The 18,350-nt window shown below is 42.1% G+C and overlaps 2 protein-coding genes across 3 annotated transcripts in view; one reads left to right on the forward strand and one right to left on the reverse strand.

Annotated features, from left to right (window-relative positions):
- Positions 1-10,680, reverse strand: part of LOC116985316 (bile acid-CoA:amino acid N-acyltransferase-like) — a 45,682-nt gene extending 35,002 nt beyond the window's left edge. Inside the window, exon 1 of one of the 2 annotated variants that reach the window (XM_033040026.1) lies at positions 10,575-10,680. Coding sequence is in view for 1 of the 2 variants with exons in the window: in XM_033040024.1 (XP_032895915.1) it covers positions 10,575-10,595 (21 nt within the window). In the remaining variant the exon portion in view is untranslated. The remainder of the gene's footprint in view (positions 1-10,574) is intronic. The other variant, XM_033040024.1, reaches the window with a different exon arrangement.
- LOC116985317 (tyrosine-protein phosphatase non-receptor type substrate 1-like) lies at positions 14-14,261 on the forward strand. The gene is made up of 5 exons (XM_033040027.1): positions 14-377; positions 2,590-2,904; positions 11,592-11,690; positions 12,163-12,233; positions 14,092-14,261. Exons 1-5 carry the CDS (start codon positions 107-109, stop codon positions 14,203-14,205), a joined length of 870 nt encoding a protein of 289 aa, XP_032895918.1. The 5' UTR covers positions 14-106; the 3' UTR covers positions 14,206-14,261.
- Positions 14,262-18,350: the final 4,089 nt, after the last annotated feature.

The following is an 18,350-nucleotide window of genomic DNA, read 5'->3' on the forward strand; positions in this document are numbered from 1 at the left end:
TGAATCTCTTTTCTCAGCTGTACACAACACAAATAATGATTTACAACAACCTGATACCCTTACCATCGCAAAAGGACACTCGATCTCATTACATTGTTCCTATTCTATGCATAATCTATCAAGATTTACAGTAAAGTGGTTTTTATGCAATGATAGCCCATATTCTTCAACGATAATCGCAAACCTATCTACCGATAAACCTTGGGTTTCTCATTCTCGATATTGCGTAAGGCATAATTCTACATTGAAGGCATTCATCTTAACAATTATCGATGTTCAAGTCAGTGACAATGGAATCTACTGCTGTGAGGTGATTCGGTTGGCACCACCGCCAACTTTAACAGGCAAGGGAAATGGCACCCTACTGAATGTAACTGGTAATTATTTTTTTAATTCTTTAAAAGGTTTTTTGGCAGTTTTACTTGGAACATTAATGCAAACTTTTGCAGCAATTAACTTCGTACAGTTGTGTCAGTTATATGAGAAATGTGTCAGATATGATCATCGCACGGCAGTGAGTTAGCTCTAAATCAGCATGCTGGCTGAAGTTCTTAATTTGTCCTTAGTGGTCCGGAATAGGAAGGTTTAGGACACACATTTTTGGCAGGTTGGACCTACTTTTGAGATAACCAATAAAAACAGGAAACACTGGATATAATGGGACAGGCAGAGCCTGTAGAAAAGGAAACAGAATATATATTTCATATCTTTCTCCTTTTGTCAGAACAAGGAAATATTTGAAATTACTTTTTGTGTCTGTTTGTGTGAAAATTGAAGGTAGCATGATTTATCAATTTCAATGATAACCATACTTCCAAATGATAATGATCTTATTAAGGACTTTATTTTATTCATAGCTTTCACTGTTGTGAGAAATAAAGGAAGTTTAACTTAATTTTCATCAAAAGGCACAAATATAGGACTAACATCAGTCATGCTTGTTCTTACAGCAGTATGGTGGTCTGAATTAGACATGAGGCCAAATGTGTTTCAAATGGACAGTGTAGTTGTGCTTGATTTAGATTGACAGTGAGATCATTTCAAGTTAATTTATCAGCAAAGAGAGGAAGCACAGTAGAATCGGGCATAGTCAAGGCTTATAGCCAAATCAGACCAGAATCCTAATTTATGATGCTGTTATACTAGAGACAGGAATTTAATTGACATAACGAACTCATCATGGTTACAAAATAGACACAAAAAGCTGGAGTAACTCAGCAGGACAGGCAGCATCTTTGGCGCGAAGGAATGGGTGATGTTTCGGGTCAAGACCCTACTTCTTGACCCGAAATGTCACACATTCCTTCTCTACAGAGAAACTGCTGTCCCGCTGAGTTACTCCAGTTTTTTGTGTTTATCTTCGGTTTAAACCAGCATCTGTAGTTCTTTAACAGAATGGTAACAAAATATTTTGCTTTAAATTTACAGCACAGCGGAGACCTTTTGTCCTTTGTATAAAAGATATGTTTTATTCGTGCTGTACATTTTGCACATACCATCATGGTTGACAAGTATCAGATTTTGTTGCATTTTGCTACCGAATGTATAAATTGTGTCAATATTTAATTGGTACTTCATTGTCTCAATTATGGTATGTGCTTAATGGTCAATTCTCTACTGCTTATGGATCAGCTTTGAAGAGAAAAGAGAATCTTTATGAACAAAACTGTCAATTTTCCTGATTAAGATCTACAAAAATCCAACTGGCTCATTTATGACAAGAAAAAATGAAAGTAGATTTGCATCTATTGAAGGCTGCAGCAAACACATCTACCTTGAAGATAAACAAATAAGTAACTTTAATTCAGTTCATCTCCGATTAACCATTAGAATGGATTGAAAATGATAACTAGATTGTTGTATTAAATGACACTCTTATGTGGAGTGAGGAAGCATTTAGGATTTGGTTGTTGGTTGTAGTATTGTGTGAGAACATAGTAGGTTAACTTCAATTGACATCGATGGAAGAGGAAATTTGAAAAGGCTGATACAACCAAAGCAAGAGGCCAAGAATGATCGTAGAACAGCATAGTCAACATGATCAAGACCCACAGTCAGAGAAGGCCAATTAAAATAAGTGAATGAGTAAAACAAAAAATAAGCACATGACTATACACATATGTCTGAAGAAGGGTCTCGACCTGAAACATCATCCATTCTTTCTCTTCAGAGATGCTGCCTGTCCCGCTGAGTTACTCCAGCATTTTGTGTCTACACAGTATTCGAGTTAGGCTGGAAATGTGTGAAAGTGGCTAGTTATATGTCAGTCCTTACAGGATTGGAACAATAGTGGGAATAGGATGGCTGAGATGGGGATGAATGCTTTAGAATGAGGAAATAAGAGCAAAACATTTTGTATAATTATAGAGCTCCATATATATTTGTAGATTAAGCAAACAGAAAATATTCAGGTGTTCAGTTCTGCATAGAAAAATCATAACTGATTTCAAGAAATGTATATTTATAATTAGTACTGTTCGTGTAATTAAATATGAACCTCAGTACCTTTGTAATTTGGATACCTTTGAAGAATGATATGCCACTTCAGAATTATACCATTGCTAATCTATCTCTTTTTTTTATTACCAGCTTGTCCTTCTTTTTGGCTCATGGAATCTTACGACAAGATTTCTTCTTCACCATCAATTATCATTACATGCTTAGCATATGGGTTTTATCCAAATATTATTACATTTTGGATACAACCAACCTGTCTCACCTACAGGCTCATCAGTACAAGCAACCCAACCAATCCCAATGGAACCTATAACTACACTGCAACGTTTAGCATCTCCACAGAAAATTGCTCCAACTCCACTGAATTCACGTGTGTAGTTCAACATCCAGCATCACAGACCGAGCTAAATTTTACTATCATCATAGATGTTCATACAGTTGCTCAAGGTAGGATGGTATCATAGAATCAATTCAGCAGGAAGGCCAACAAGGCCCCTGCTGGAATGTGTTGTAAAATAAATGTTTACTAGATATAAAGAAAGTGTGATAGAAATAAAGAAGGCCAAATTTACTTTTTTTAAATCAAATCAAACTCGCTTTATAATATTACCTTATTAACAGGCACACCTTATTTTTCTGGCTAGCTAATTGTTGTTTCCCACTTGAATTACATCCTTGTCATACAATCTCTGCTCTTCCTGATTCATGACACCCTCAAAGGAGGCACAGTTTTATTTCCTGATATCAACAAAAGGATATCAAGAAATAAAGTTGTGCCTCCTTTGTGGAAATGAACAAAAATTTATAATTATGTGATTGTAATCAGAATAAGAGTTCACACGCTAGATTCCTGGTGAAGAACCATGCATACTGGGGAAAGAAATGTTTAAAGCAAAGTCACCAGACTTCTGGAGTTTAACATTCAATTCTGGAAATTAACAGGTTAACATGCCGGCTGCTGCAAGCTGAAGAATTAAGAGAAAGCTTATCAGTGCTCTCTATCCGAATGTATTATTCTTAACCCAAAAACCTTCATTACGATAAACTACATGTAAACACTGTGACTGCAAAATACTGCCATGAGTGTCCTTTGTTTAGGTAGGATCTGATGCCCTGTGTGAGCTGCTTTGCCTGTGGCTGCTTAGGACTCCATGCTAACAAATTTATACATGTTGGGTTCCTTTCAGGCCAGAGCTGGAAATATTCATGTTATTTCCTGATTTGCCGTCCACTTTTATTGAAGGGAAGTCACCGTTGCCTTCCAGCAGATCACATATTTGTTCTTGCTAGAGACAAGCAAGTGGATTGAGCACACACATTTGGAATGGTTCTTGTCTTCTCAATGCTGCTGAATGTCATTGACGCACCCATGCTGCATTGCAGGATTCACATATCAACACAGGGATGTACCACAACTGGTATAAAATTTATTCCCTTAATAGCCAGTGCATGCACAAGCATACCCAGTATTCTGGCAGCAGTATAAACACCTTTATTCTTTGGTGATGCACTGTGTTTCAGTGCTTGAGCATCAGCAATAAACATAAAATTGGCAAGTGGAAACAAGGACATATGATACCGCAACACATGGATAGTATGCATATTATGAATATCATGCCAGCATATACAGTCTGATGGAACAGACAGTCATAGCATCACATGGCCACCAATGGATTTGGGGATGACAAGGCCATTCATTTCTGCCATATAGGTAGCTCCTCACTTACCAGAATCTTCTCAAATGGCTCAATCATACCATATTAGCAGAATTTTTGTGATAAACTAGATTGCTCAAGGTAGGATGGTATCACGGGATGCAACCGGTTCCCCAACACAATAGTCCACCACTCACCCGTTCCCCCAATGCAACCTGTCCCCCCAACTCAATATTGCACCACTCATGCATAGTCCTCAACTGCGCAGGCACGGCTCATTTCCCCTCATCCCCCAGCACTCCCTCCCCCTCTTCACCCTCCCTCTTCTTTCCCTTCTCCTCCCCCAATCCCTCCCTCACCTCTCCCTCCATCTACTTTCCCCTACCCTCAGTCACTCCCTCCCTCCACAACTCCTCTCCCCTCCCTACCCCCCTCCTATCCCTCTATCCCCCACTCTTCACCTCCCCTATTCCCCCACTCTCCTCACCTCCCCCACTTTCCCCCTCTCTCTCCCTACCCTTTCCTCTCCCTCAATCCCCGCACTCTCCCTCCTCACCTCCCCAGATCTTTCACCTCTCCTCCTCCCCTCCCCAATCCCTCCCTCACCTCTCCCTCCCTCTCCTTTCCCTTACCCTCAGTCACTCCCTCCCTCCATCCATAAAGAGCAGCATCTACAGTTCTCTCCTCCACAGGTCATCTATTGTTAGATGTGGTTTAGATCCAGTTGACTTGACGATTGGACCAGTTTGCATCGTGTGTGTGAGTTACTCAAACTCCGCGCAAACTGCTCAGCCACTCTGCAACCCGACTCTAGTAGAAGCAATGTGACACACCACTCTGAGAGAACTCAGGATATTTCCTTTCTACTTTCAGCTTAATTCACTTGGCAACATTCTAATTCAAGTCTGAAGTTTAAACTCCATTAATGGCATGTAAACATTATCCCGGAAAACATTCCATCCATACATGATCTGGTATACATCATGCTGTTGTTTTCCAGACATTGTTGAGTATGAATCAGCCACGACATTTACCTTTGTTACAATTCAAGACATTTATTTTAGTTTTTGTTTAGTTTATTGTCACATGTACCGAGGTACAGAAAAGCATTTGTTGCGTGCTATTCAGTCAGCAGAAAGACAATACATTATTACATTCGAGCCATTTACAGTGTATAGATAGATATATGCTAAGGGAATAATGTTTAGTGCAAGGTAAAGCCATCAATACCCGATCAAGGATAATCTGAGAGTCATCGAAGAGGTATATATATATATATATATATATATATATACTTATTCTAATTACGTTAAACTTTTTTATTAGAAATTACATATATCTATATTACTAAAACTCTGTTCTTGACCGGTTTTTGCTTTCTGTGCTGCGATTTCCGAGAGTACGCCGCCACCTACGGCCGTCACTTTTGGCCACCTCGCTCAGAGCCCCCCTCCGCCGCATGTGTGCCGAGGATTTTTCCCGTCGATGAAAATTGACAGAGATATTAATGTTTTTACAAAATTCCCCATTCTCTCTGCTGCCTCTGCTGGAGGGAGGGGGAGGGACTATAAAACCAGGAAGTGGTGTGCCTCAATCAGTCTCTGCAAGTGGTGTGCCTCAATCAGTCTCTGCAAGTGGTGTGCCTCAATCGCAGCTCTGAATGACACTGACAAATGTCTACAGCACTGTGAGTACCCTTAATTTGGTTTGAAAATGAAAATATGGTTAGAGGTATAAAAGCACTGCCTGCAAATGGTTGTTTGGGTTTGGGTTGAAGTAAAAAGGCACTCTCTATTCCTCCCCCCCCCCCCTCCTCTCCCCCCCCCCCCCCCCTCTCCTCTCCTCCTCTCCTCCTCTCCCCCCCCTCTCCTCTCCCCCCCCTCCTCTCCCCCTCCTCTCCTCCTCTCCTCCTCTCCCTACTCTCCTCTCCTCTCCTCCTCTCCTCTCTCCTCCTCTCCTCTCCTCCTCTCCTCTCCTCTCCTCCTCTCCCCCCCTCTCCTCCTCTCCCCCCCTCTCCTCCTCTCTCCCCTCCTCTCCCCCCCTCCCCCCCCCCTCTCCTCCCCTCCCCCCCCCCCTCTCCTCCCCTCCCCCCTCCTCCTCTCCCCCCCCCCCCCCCCCCCCCCCTCTCCTCCTCTCCCCCCTCTCCTGCTCTCCCCCCTCTCCTCCCCTCCCCCCTCTCCTCCTCTCCCCCCCTCTCCTCCTCTCCCCCTCTCCTCCTCTCCCCCCCTCTCCTCCTCTCCCCCCTCTCCTCCTCTCCCCCTCTCTCCTCCCCCCCCTCTCCTCCTCTCCCCCTCTCCTCTCCCCCTCCCTCCCCTCCCCCTCCTCCCCCCCACTCCCCCCCTCCCCCTCCCCCCCCCTCCCCTCCCCTCCCCCCCCCCCTCTCCCTTAAGTGAGTGAGGTTAATTAAGTGAGTACCCTTAATTTGGTTTGAAAATGAAAATATGGTTAGAGGTAAAAAAGCACTGCCTGTAAATGGTTGTTTGGGTTTGGGTTGAAGTAAAAAGGCACTCTCCCCCCCCCCCTCTCCTCTTCCCCCCCCCCCCTCTCCTCTCCCCCCCCCCCCCTCTCCTCCTCCCCCACCCCTCTCCTCCTCCCCCCCCTCTCCTCCTCTCCCCCCCTCTCCTCTCCCCCCTCTCCTCCTCTTCCCCTCCCTCTCCTCCTCTTCCCCCCTCTCCTCCTCTTTCCCCCTCCTCTCCTCCTCTTTCCCCCCCTCTCCTCCTCTTTCCCCCCTCTCCTCCTCTTCCCCCCCTCTCCTCCTCTTTCCACTCCCCCCCCTCTCCACTCCTCTCCCCCCCTCTCCTCTCCCCCCTCCCCTCTCTCTCTCTCCCCTGTTTTTCTCCCATCCTCCCCTCCATCCCCTCCCCCACCGTCCCTCCCCTAAACCCCCCTCCCCTCCACACACCCCTACCCCCTTCCCTCCACCCCTCCCTCCCCCTCCCCTCAAACCCCTCTCAGCACTCCCTCTCTCTCCCCCTCTCCTCCACCTCTCTGCTCCCCCCCTCCCCCCCTCCCCCCTCCCCCCCTCTCCCCTCCCCCCTCCCCCCCCCCTCTCTCTCTCTCTCTCCCCTCCTCCCTTCCATTAACGTGAGTGTGGGGGGGGGTAGTTAGTGTGTGACGCTGCATGCCGCCTCCCCCGCCACAACCGCACGTTGGGGGAACAGACCCAACCAAAGATCATAGAGGATCTTTGATCTTTGGACCCAACGAGTCTGTCCTTGGTCTAGTATATAGATATAATTTCTAATTAAAAAGTAAAACATGTCATTAGAATAAGGATCCAAAAGCTGGGTTTGATTCTAAACTAAATTGAGGAATTACGAAACTTCGTCACTTTACATGACCTACAAATTGTGCAAACATTTTCCGCACACATTTCCATTTCCTCTATTCATGAAAAACATGTTTTGTGGTTTTTGGTGTTGTGCTATTTCTAAAGGTCAGCAAATTGATCTTTTAGTTCAGTTTATGTATGACCAGGTCTAATCCAGTCAAATAACTTTGTGCACTTGTTATTTTTAAAGAAAATGAAAAGCATAAACCCCGATCTGGAAGGTGAATATACTGATGAAATAATTCAAATATGTTAAAGCTTTTAAAAATAAATTAACTAGGAATTAGTGAAATCAAATAACTTTATGTAATCAAAATTAAAGATCTCACTATAAAATAATTTCATAAACTAACAGCAAGAAAGAAAAGGACTTAAATGAACATAACAATTGAAAATAATTATAGAAAATGGAAAACCTGAGCACAACATTTGAATGGAGATTGATTGATTTTTAAATGTGGTGGAAGTTATAAATAAAAAGCCTTCAAATGTTTGGTCCCAAGTTCAGGTCAGATTAGTTTATTATCATCTCCAAGAGGGTGTTCCTTGTTCCTTGTTCATATGAAGCTCACAGTGTAACAGTCAACAATAACGGTCAGGGTGAGTGAGTCTGAAGAAGGGTCCCGATCTGAAACAGCGCCTACCCATCTTCTCCAAAGATGCTGCCGGACCTGCTGAGTTACAGTACTCCAGCATTTTGTGTCCTGTGATGGACTATTTTGTGTTCAGTACTCTCTGCAGGTTCAGATGGTCAAGAACAGAGCAGATCCAAACCATTCTGAGATGCACCCTTCACAATGCATCCGGTAATGCATCTATAGAAGTTTAAGAAAATCCTCATGAAAAAGACATGTTGAATCTTCTCAGGCACATAAGAGAGTAAATGTACTGATGAGCTTTCCTGATCACTGCATTAGTGTCAAAGGACCAGGTTAGGTTGTTGCTGATACAGATACAAAGAAACATTAAACTGTCGACCATCTTCACAGCCGCTCAGTTAATGAGGACAGGGTTGGGTTCATCCCCTCACCAGCCCTATTTCCTTAGGTCAACGATCAACTTTGGTAACAGTCCTGGAACTAGATAATGGTATCGCCAAATGAGGAAGAGTTAAGAGCATGTGTCAGAACCTCTGTGAAGGTTTTGTTTAGGTGGTGCTCATCTCCGCTGCACAACCTCAACCAGGTGAACCAAGATGTTCCCAAACCGGAAACCCTGGATGAACAAGGAGGTTCAGGATCTACTAAGGGCACGCAACAACGCCTTTAAATCCAGGGACACTTCTGCCTGCAGTGCGGCCAGGGCGAACCTGAACAGAGGCATAAAAAAGGCCAAAGTCATCCACAGGCAAAGGGTAGAAGACCACTTCAATACCGCGGACACCAGAAGCATGTGGCAGGGTGTCAGGGACATCACTGACTACAAGAGCAGCCCCGCCTGCCCCCACGGTGATATCACACTGGCCAACGAACTAAACACCTTCTTTGCCCGGTTCGATACTGGCAACACCACCAGGTGTGGAATAACCCCGGCCATAGCGGAGGGACAGGCCTTAACACTGAGCACTCAGGAGGTACAGTGCGCTCTGCGTAGGATCAATCCACGCAAGGCTGCAGGCCCGGATGGTGTACAGGGAAGAGTATTAAAGGACTGTGCTGGACAGCTGGCGGAGGTATTCACGAGAATCTTCAATCTCTCTCTATCTCTGGCAACGGTCCCCAAGTGCCTGAAAACAGCCACCATAGTGCCGGTGCCGAAAAAGTCCAAAATCACCAACCTCAACGACTACCGGCCGGTTGCCCTGACTCCAATCCCCATGAAGTGCTTCGAAAGGCTGGTCCTCTCCCATATTAAATCCAGCATCCCTGCCTCACTGGACTCCCATCAATTTGCATACAGGGCAAATAGATCGACAGAGGATGCCATCTCTCTGGCCCTTCACACTGTCCTGACTCACCTGGACAGACAGGGCACGTATGTGAGGATGCTCTTCATTGACTATAGCTCTGCATTCAATACGGTCATCCGCACCAAGCTCACCACCAAACTCCACCAGCTAGGCCTCAGCTCACCGATATGCGCTTGGATCCGGAACTTTCTCACGGAGCGACCGCAGGCAGTGAGACTGGGCCCGCACCTGTCCTCCACCATCACCCTGAGCACTGGCACACCACAGGGTTGTGTACTAAGCCCCATGCTCTACTCCCTCTTCACTCACGACTGTGTCCCTGCATTCGACACCAACACCATCGTGAAGTTTGCAGACGACACAACAGTGATTGGGCTGATCACCAACGGTGATGAAACAAAATACAGAGCAGAGGTGCAGAACCTGGCGGACTGGTGCGCCAATAACAACTTGGCACTAAACACCTCCAAGACCAAGAAGCTGATTATTGACTTCAGGAGGTCCCATTCTGGAGAATACGCCCCAATCTCCATTTATGGGGAAAGTGTGGAGAGAGTGTCCAGCTTTAAGTTTCTGGGCACTCACATTTCAGAAGACCTCACATGGTCCACAAACACCGCCGCGCTGGTCAAGAAGGCACAGCAACGACTGTTCTTCCTGAGGACATTAAAAAAGACTGGTCTGCCCCAACAGCTGCTGACAACGTTCTACCGCTGCACCACAGAGAGCATACTAACGTATGGCATCTCTGTGTGGTATCTCAGCTGCACGGAGGCGGAGAGGAGAGCTCTTCAGCGCGTCGTCAACAGAGCGCAGAGGATCATCGGGACAGAGCTACCAGCCTTGGAGGGCATCTACCACACGCGGTGCCTCAGGAAGGCCCTCAGCATCCATATGGACTCATCACACCCCTGCCACGGTCTGTTTCAACTACTTCCCTCCGGCAGACGTTACAAGGCCTTCTACGCCCGAACCTCCAGACTCAGGAACAGTTTCATCCCAAGAGCTATAGCGGCTCTGAACCGGCCCTAATGAGTGCCCCCCCACCCACCCCCTTTGGACAGTCTCCCTCAGATGGTCACGTCAATCAATTCAGCTTGTTTATTTATGTATTGTATTTATTTACCTTTCTTGTACATCAGTGGAGCTGCACACTAAATCTCGTTGCACTGACGAGCAATGACAATAAAAGATATATTATTATTATTATAAATAGACTTACCCTGAAACTGTAACTTGTCATCTGCGATAGAGAAATTTTGGGAGAGCTGTTTTCAGAAAGATGATTTCCGCAATCTTTCAGAGAACCATTCAGATCCACGTCTTTGTCAGATGGACTTTGCTTTTTACAAAACTGTACGCCCTTGCTTTGCTGAATGAGGTAATCTGCTAACCCACTCTTGTTAACGTTGATGATATTATAGAAGCAGAAAAGATCAGTCATTAACATGCCATCCTGATCATTCCCAGTTGGACCTTGAAAGCTCAGACATCCGGACTTAATAACAACAACTTTCCCATTGCTATCCAACGCCTGAACTAATCATCTCATTTCACACCCCTTTCCCCAGAGGTGCTGCCATGTAATCTTATTCTTAACTCTATCTCACTCGGTTTTCCACTTTTACACTTTTTTTGTACTATTTTCAGATTGCACTATAATCTTTACACCATTCTCATATTTTGCATTCGCCACTGCATTTATTGTTCATGTATTTATTGTTTACTCTATGAGCTTCATGCAAACTAAGAATTTCAGTGTCCTGCTGGAGTCTATAACAATAATCTAATCTGTATTTTCATTATTTTGAACAACAAATGAAGCCTCACTCTTTGAGAACTTTTCCCAGGATCTTCATTGGCTTTTCAGGCCCAATGGGTTTTTACAAGTTGAAATCAAACTCCAGTTTTTATCAAATTCAAATGGGGTGAAATGGCATTATAAACTGGTCAAGCCAAAATATTCTGATTGATAACTTAAATTATATTTGTACAGAACTTTGTACATTTATACAAAAGGAAAACGGCTTTGAGACGACGCAAACTATAAATTATTATTAATACTGCAATTATACTTTGGTAATGATTAATTGGTAGAGAAAAGAAAGTGTAAAGTGCAGGGAAATTAATAAAAGTTTCTATAAATAAAATGATTAAACGTATTGAACTTGAAATCGTTCTGGAGAGTTGTTTAAATGGACCATGCATAACGTGATTTAACAATTCCAATTTTCCACAGATCATAAATGGAGTACCTGGATTTCCATTTTACTTTCCATAAGTGGAGGAACAGCTTGCCTTTTCCCTCTTGTGCTCTTCCTTATAAAATGTGCATGCAGTAAGTGACTTCACAGGCAACTTTCCCGAAAGCAAACAATCCACTTTTAGGTGTTATCCTGATTCTGTACAGTGATTCTCACTTCATTAATTCCGTGTTTGCATCTATTGTCCCACTTTTTAAAATTGACATAATAATATGAAGTAAATTATTAGATATGTCTACTTTTGAAGCTACATAATATATTCCTAACATGACATAAGATATCTGGTATTATGTTGATTCACATGCTTGATCAATGGTGTTTTATCATTAATGTTTTATTATTATTGTTTAGTGTTTTTTGAGTCGTTCGTAACTGTCACTGTATGTCATGTTGTTACTTGAGGGCAGAGCACGAAGGTAAATTCCTTGTGTGTGAATACTTGGCCAGTAAACCTACTTACTTACTTACTTACTTACTTATTCTATAGTTCACTTTACTACAAAGACTTTAAAACTAATTATTCCACTTCATTATTATTTCTCATAGAAAGGAAAGGAATGCAAGAGCAAACAAGAATTCAAAGTAATCGAACTTTGAACCTTGAATGGAATAACATGGTAAATATTTGATTTTTTAAAAAAGATAATGTATATTTAGTCTTCTTTGGTTACTTATTCAACGCAAATGTTGGACTGTCTGTCCTTTCTCAGAATTCTCTGGGTTTTCCACATAAACAGACCAGGAGAAGCAGGCTTGTGAGTTTGAATGTATGTATGGCAATGTTTAATAGCCTGATGTGGACCTTGGATACTCCTGCAAAGTTTTAATTGCAATTACAAAATCAAGCAAACAACTCATTAGAAATAGAAACATAGAAACATAGAATATGCAGGAGGAGGCCATTCAGCCCTTCGAGCCAGCACCGCCATTCATTGTGATCATAGCTGATCGTCCCCAATCAATAACCCGTGCCTGCTACTGGTAGGCTAGTCATGCTACTATGTATCACATGGTGAGGAAACAGTAATTAAATGAGTGATCCTATGGATTTTTTGGTAAATAGTGTAACAATAATAAATGAAACAAAACTAGATGATTCGTCAATGGTAATGCCATTAAATGTCAAGGGTAGGTGGTTACTGTCACACTTGTTGGATATGGTCAGTGCAAATGGTTAATTTCGCTTGAAGTGGCAAACGATTGTTGGGCATAGCACATTGCCTGGAGGAACCCCTGATGAGATATCTGATGACTGGTATAAGTGATCAGCAACAGTACCATTTTGCTTTCTTTGAAGTATGATTGCATATTGGAGTGCTTTCTCGTTGATGCCCATTGACTTTTGACTGGCCAAGGATCTAGAATATCGTACCTGGCCATCTGCAAAGTCAATCTTCTCACCTCCGAAAGGTGGTGAGATAGATTATATTATTCAAAAACAAGATTGAACAAATTTTATCCAAATATATCCGCCACTTGTGATAAATGTCTAGCCCAAAAGGCAACTACAACACACTCCTTAGTTTCCTGCATAAAACTTTATAAATTTTGGAATGATATTTTTGAAATATTTACAAAATTATTCAAGACAAGAATGGAACCTAATACTGAAATGATTATATTTGGCGTAATGGAAGATGGGAATAAATTGAACACATCTCAAAATCTATTCCTTAACTATGGTTTAATAATAGCAAAAAAATTAATTCTTAAATTTTGGAAGGGTACATCAATACCAACGCTTAAAATGTGGATTGCAAGTATGTTGGACACCGCTCATCTTGAGGAAATGCGATTCCTCCTAATGGATAAATCAGACCAATTCATAACGAGTTGGTCTCCATTCGTCGTTTTTTTGGAATCATATGGTGCAACACAATTGTAAAAAATAACTGTTTCAGGACTGGACGAGGGTTGGTCAAGACTATAAATAATGATCTCCTTTTCTTTTTTTATTTTCTTTTCTTTTCTCTATTCTCTCTCTCAACTTTCTTCATTTACTCGTTTTTTTTTTCACACACTATATATTTCACATCTTTCTATCCTTTACTATCTAACTTCTTTTTCTTATTCTAATCTTTTTTCAGTGTAATAAAAAAAAAAAAAGAAGTTGTACATAAAATGTATTATGAAAATATATATTAGGCACTTTGGTGCCATATGACTGTACTTACTTCTAATAAAATTAAAATAAAATTAAAAAAAATAAAGAAAAAAAAAAAGAAAAAAAAAAAAGAAAAAAAAGAAAGAAATAAAAAATGAAAGGGTGGTGAGGACAGAAGCTGTGAAAATCTGGCAAAACCTAAACTGGACATCAGTGAACCATTTATTAGAGAGTCAGTGCAGCTTCACTGGCGCTTCCCAACACTTTGTTGATGACTGAGACTAAGATGACTGAGAACATGCTGAGTGGTTGGCACATTAAACCATAGACAAAGACAAAAGTTAATGCATTGTGTTTTGCCTATTTTGTAGAATGAAACCAATGAGGAAGAGATCTGCTATGCCAAACTGCAATGGGCAATGACACGGAGAGCTAGAAAGGAGGAGGAGGAGGAGGAGACTGTGTACAGCCCAGTTCTTCAGTGAAAGACTAATGGAGAGGGCAGCTGCAAATAATGAAACAGTTCAATACAAATAAACCTTGGATCAAACCTTTGCATCCAAATCTTCCTATGTGATCATTCTCAATGTATTTCTCTTAATTCTGTTTACTTCGTTGATTAGATGTAAGTAATGTTTGTAGGTTTTCTAACATTCCTCTTTGAGCTGTGCTTGGATGAATATTTTGCCTGTTTTGTATGAGCTGCCTTTGTGCTCCTTTCACCTTTATGGATCGGTTATGTGCTGGAAGTTCTAGTTTTGTCATCAGTGGTGTCCCAGTGTCATGTATTATTATGTGCAAGCATACAATCATGAACATGTAACATAAAACAATGATTATTTTAGCCACTGTGTAAATATTTATTTTAAGAATCTTTAAAACCAAGTATCTAAGTGCTTCAGCTAGAATTAAATATAAATCCTAACAAGGAGCAACTTGCTGCGATTATTTCCCTGCCCACTAAAGCACACTCTTGAAGTAAATCACAGATGTGAACCTCTTCAGGTCAGCTGATATCAGGTGAACACAGCAAAGCCCAACACAGCCAAAAATACCTTTCTGTTTGTAACGGGCAACCCCACCCACAAAACCACTTTGATAGGCAATTGGACGTGCACAGCTTAAGCCCCCAGGAGTCTGCGGCTCTTGTGTGGCCATACTCAAGAACCGATGGATCGCGGCCTTAGGGGGAGCCCGCTGAGCCAGTCCGTCACAGCCAAACTCAAGACCTGGCAGATCGCCACTTTATGGGTTACATATAAGAACAAAATTGAACTGCATCACCATCTATAAATTTTACTTCTACGTTGAGCCATGTTTTTAAAGATTGCCAAGGCTTACTGACATTCAGTGATCACTCTATTCACATATTGAGCATAATCGTCACACCAGCCTACTCTTCCCCAAACCCCACTCCAAATTCCACTTTAAAATTAGTACTGCAGTCAAAAGCGGTTACATTTGTCAGCATCTGATCTGCAGTAAATTTCTGAATTTTACTTCGGAGTCACGTGAGTGACTACGTGAAGAAGGCCGTCCAGGTGCACACGCGTCATCTCGTCAGACGCATTGCGCTGCGACCGCGGTAGGAGGACGGACCTCCAAGCGGTGAGTGAAAGAAAACTTGAACGTAAGTATTTTACTTTCATTTCAGGCTGCTTTTCTCCGTGGAAACTGCGTGCAGAGACACAGGCAAGTCTTATGTATGGAGAAAGGTGGGAGGAAGAATGGTAAGTGCACCGCAGCAAGCACTCAATAAGACAAAGTGTCTGATAGTAGCGGGCGCCCGACTAAAAAGTCGATTGTAAAGAAATAACTATTTTACACGGGGGAAAAAGTCCCGTTGTAACTCCCACAGGGAGCAAGGCCATAAATAAATAATAGGCCTGGAAGACTCAGAGGAGTCTGAACTATAGAATTTATAAATTGGAATTCCTCATGGGTACAACAAACTCCAGAAGGAGTATAAAAAACGCGGGCTTAAAGAGCAACCACATGGAACACCCAGAAGAGGTTCTGGGAAACGTTGGCCCAGATTTGAGCCAGCGACCGAAATGCCTGATGATAAAGATGAATATATGGGCTGACCTGACACGGAGGCAGCACCAGAAATGTCTGAAAGACAATACAGGCGTTGGTCTACAGGAGACCCAGAATATGGAGCAGCACCCAAACGTGGGCTGCCAATATACAGCTCAATGGAAGAGCTTGATGTACTCCAAAGAGGGACAAAAAAAGCATAGGCTTATGAGAGAGCCATCGCATGAAATACCTGATGATGAATATCCAGGTGAAACCCATTATGAGGAGGAATATCCAGAATACTCTGATAACGAATCATATAAGGACCAGAGCCCACACAAAAAAGAAATGTACCAGGGCTGGTCCATAAGTTCTCTAGTCCCAGAAAAAGGGCCAACCTCTAAAAGAGGATATAGCAGAAGTATAAATACCTGCTTTCCCATCATTTGGAAGAACCAAGGATGGATGAGATTGAGAACAAATATGAAATCCCGCAGAATTGCGATCTGCTAGTAGTCCTATCTGTCAACAGTGAAGTGTGGAGTTATGGGCACTGCAGTATGCGTTCAAGGAATGAGATTGCAGCGGTTACTAAGAATGTGGTCAAGCATCACGGCATTGCCAGAGACCTGGAAGAAGGAAATGTGACAACGTCACATCAGGATGTTATGGGAATGATGTGTAATGCACAATTTGAAATAATCTGTATTCGCAAAAATGCGATAAGACCTAACATACATCCTAAGTTTGCAGGGCTCTGTAAACCATCTAATATACAATTGCCATAATGAAGGCAATATTCATACCAAAGGGTGGCTGGAACTGGTGAAGGAACAAGTCGCTCGTACCCGCATACACGATATTGGCGTACGACCCCAGGATGTGGATGACATGGTTATTCCCACAAGGGGCAAGGTACAAAAAGTGACACCAGCAAATCCTGAGGTAGGTGGTTCTGGTTCTGAGACAAACATATCAAATGTGTCCTATTCACAAATTGGGGGGAAATTACAATTCTTCCTAATAGAAGGGCAACAAATAACATCTGATGCCTATATACTGTGCAGTATAATGGGGTTTAGAATTGAATTCTACCAAAAAATGAAAATTCCCCTACTCAACATATTCCAAGACGAATACATGTTCTCTAAGGAAGAGATTAGAATTATTCAAGTAGAACTTGACATATTGAGTAAAAAAGGGGTAATTGAGAAAACAACTTATCAAAACCACCAGTGCATATCTAGCATTTTCTCTATACCTAAAAAAGGATGGTGGCAGTAGAATCATTTCGACCTTACAAGTCTCAACCCTTTTGTACAGTATAAACATTTCAAAATGGAGACATTTACTTATGCTTTGCAGTTAAATTCAACAAGAGGCTATATGGCAAGCATAGATCTCCAAGATGCGTATTACTCTGTGGCTGTGCAAGGTAAGATCATAGATATTTGAAATTTATCTGGATGCATCAAAGTGGCAATTCAAAGCATTGCCTAATGATTTAACCTCAGCCCTAGATTGTTTACTAAACTGCTAAAAACCAATCTTAGCATTGTTAAGAGCCCAAGGCCATTTGATAATGGTTTATTTGGATGACATTTAGTTGTGGCACTGAAGCCGTAACAACAGCATCAGTTTTAATAGTCAAATTAACATTCAAAATCTGGGTTTCTTTATCTCCAGATAAATCTAGATTGACACCTAACAATACAATTGATTACTTGGGGTTCACTATTCATTCAGAGCACATGAAAGTGATTTACCCAAGGACTAAAGCTTCAGTGAATTGAGGGTTGTAAGGAACTAATTGAAGGCAAACAACCGTCAATCAGGCAAGTGACAAGAAACTAATTGTTTCTTTCCAGCTGTTCAGCTTGGCCCACTGCATTACCAACAACTGCAGTGAGCAAAGGTTAAAAGACATTTCGGGTATGTAACTACCAAACACAGCAATTATGATATAAAATGGTGGATTAATAATGTTGATTGATCTTACAGAAAAATTCTGGTTGAATCACCAGCTATCAGCCAACAAAACGATGCAAGTGCACTAGATTGGGGAGATGCTGATACCATCTCAAGCTGTGGAGATAGATCGTATGCAGAGGAAGAACCTTTGCTCGAGACACATGGCATTAATTATCTTGAATTACTAAGTGTATTTCATGGGCTTAAAGCCCTTTACCGCAAGGTACAAAATTTGCATGTACAGGTTCAGATTGACAATACTACGGCAGTAGCATATGTCAATCATATGGGTGGAATCAAATCAGAAGCATTTGACAGATTAGCAAACAGGAATTGGCACTGGTGCATTAAGAGAGACATTTGGTTCTGAAATTTACCTACCAGGTAAATTCAATATATTGCAGACACTAGGTCACAAAAATTTAATGACAATACAGAATGGATGTTAGAAACATAGAAAATAGGTGCAGGAGTAGGGCATTCGGCCCTTCGAGCCTGCACTCCCATTCAATATGATCATGGCTGATCATCCAACTCAGTATACTGTTAAACCGTGACATTTTCCATAAGATTGTGAATAAATTTGGGAAACCAGAAATTGACTTGTTTGCATCCAGATTGAACCACCAGTTACCTC

The sequence above is a fragment of the Amblyraja radiata genome, chromosome 21 (genome assembly GCF_010909765.2).
Source record: "Amblyraja radiata isolate CabotCenter1 chromosome 21, sAmbRad1.1.pri, whole genome shotgun sequence".
Lineage (NCBI taxonomy): Eukaryota > Metazoa > Chordata > Chondrichthyes > Rajiformes > Rajidae > Amblyraja > Amblyraja radiata.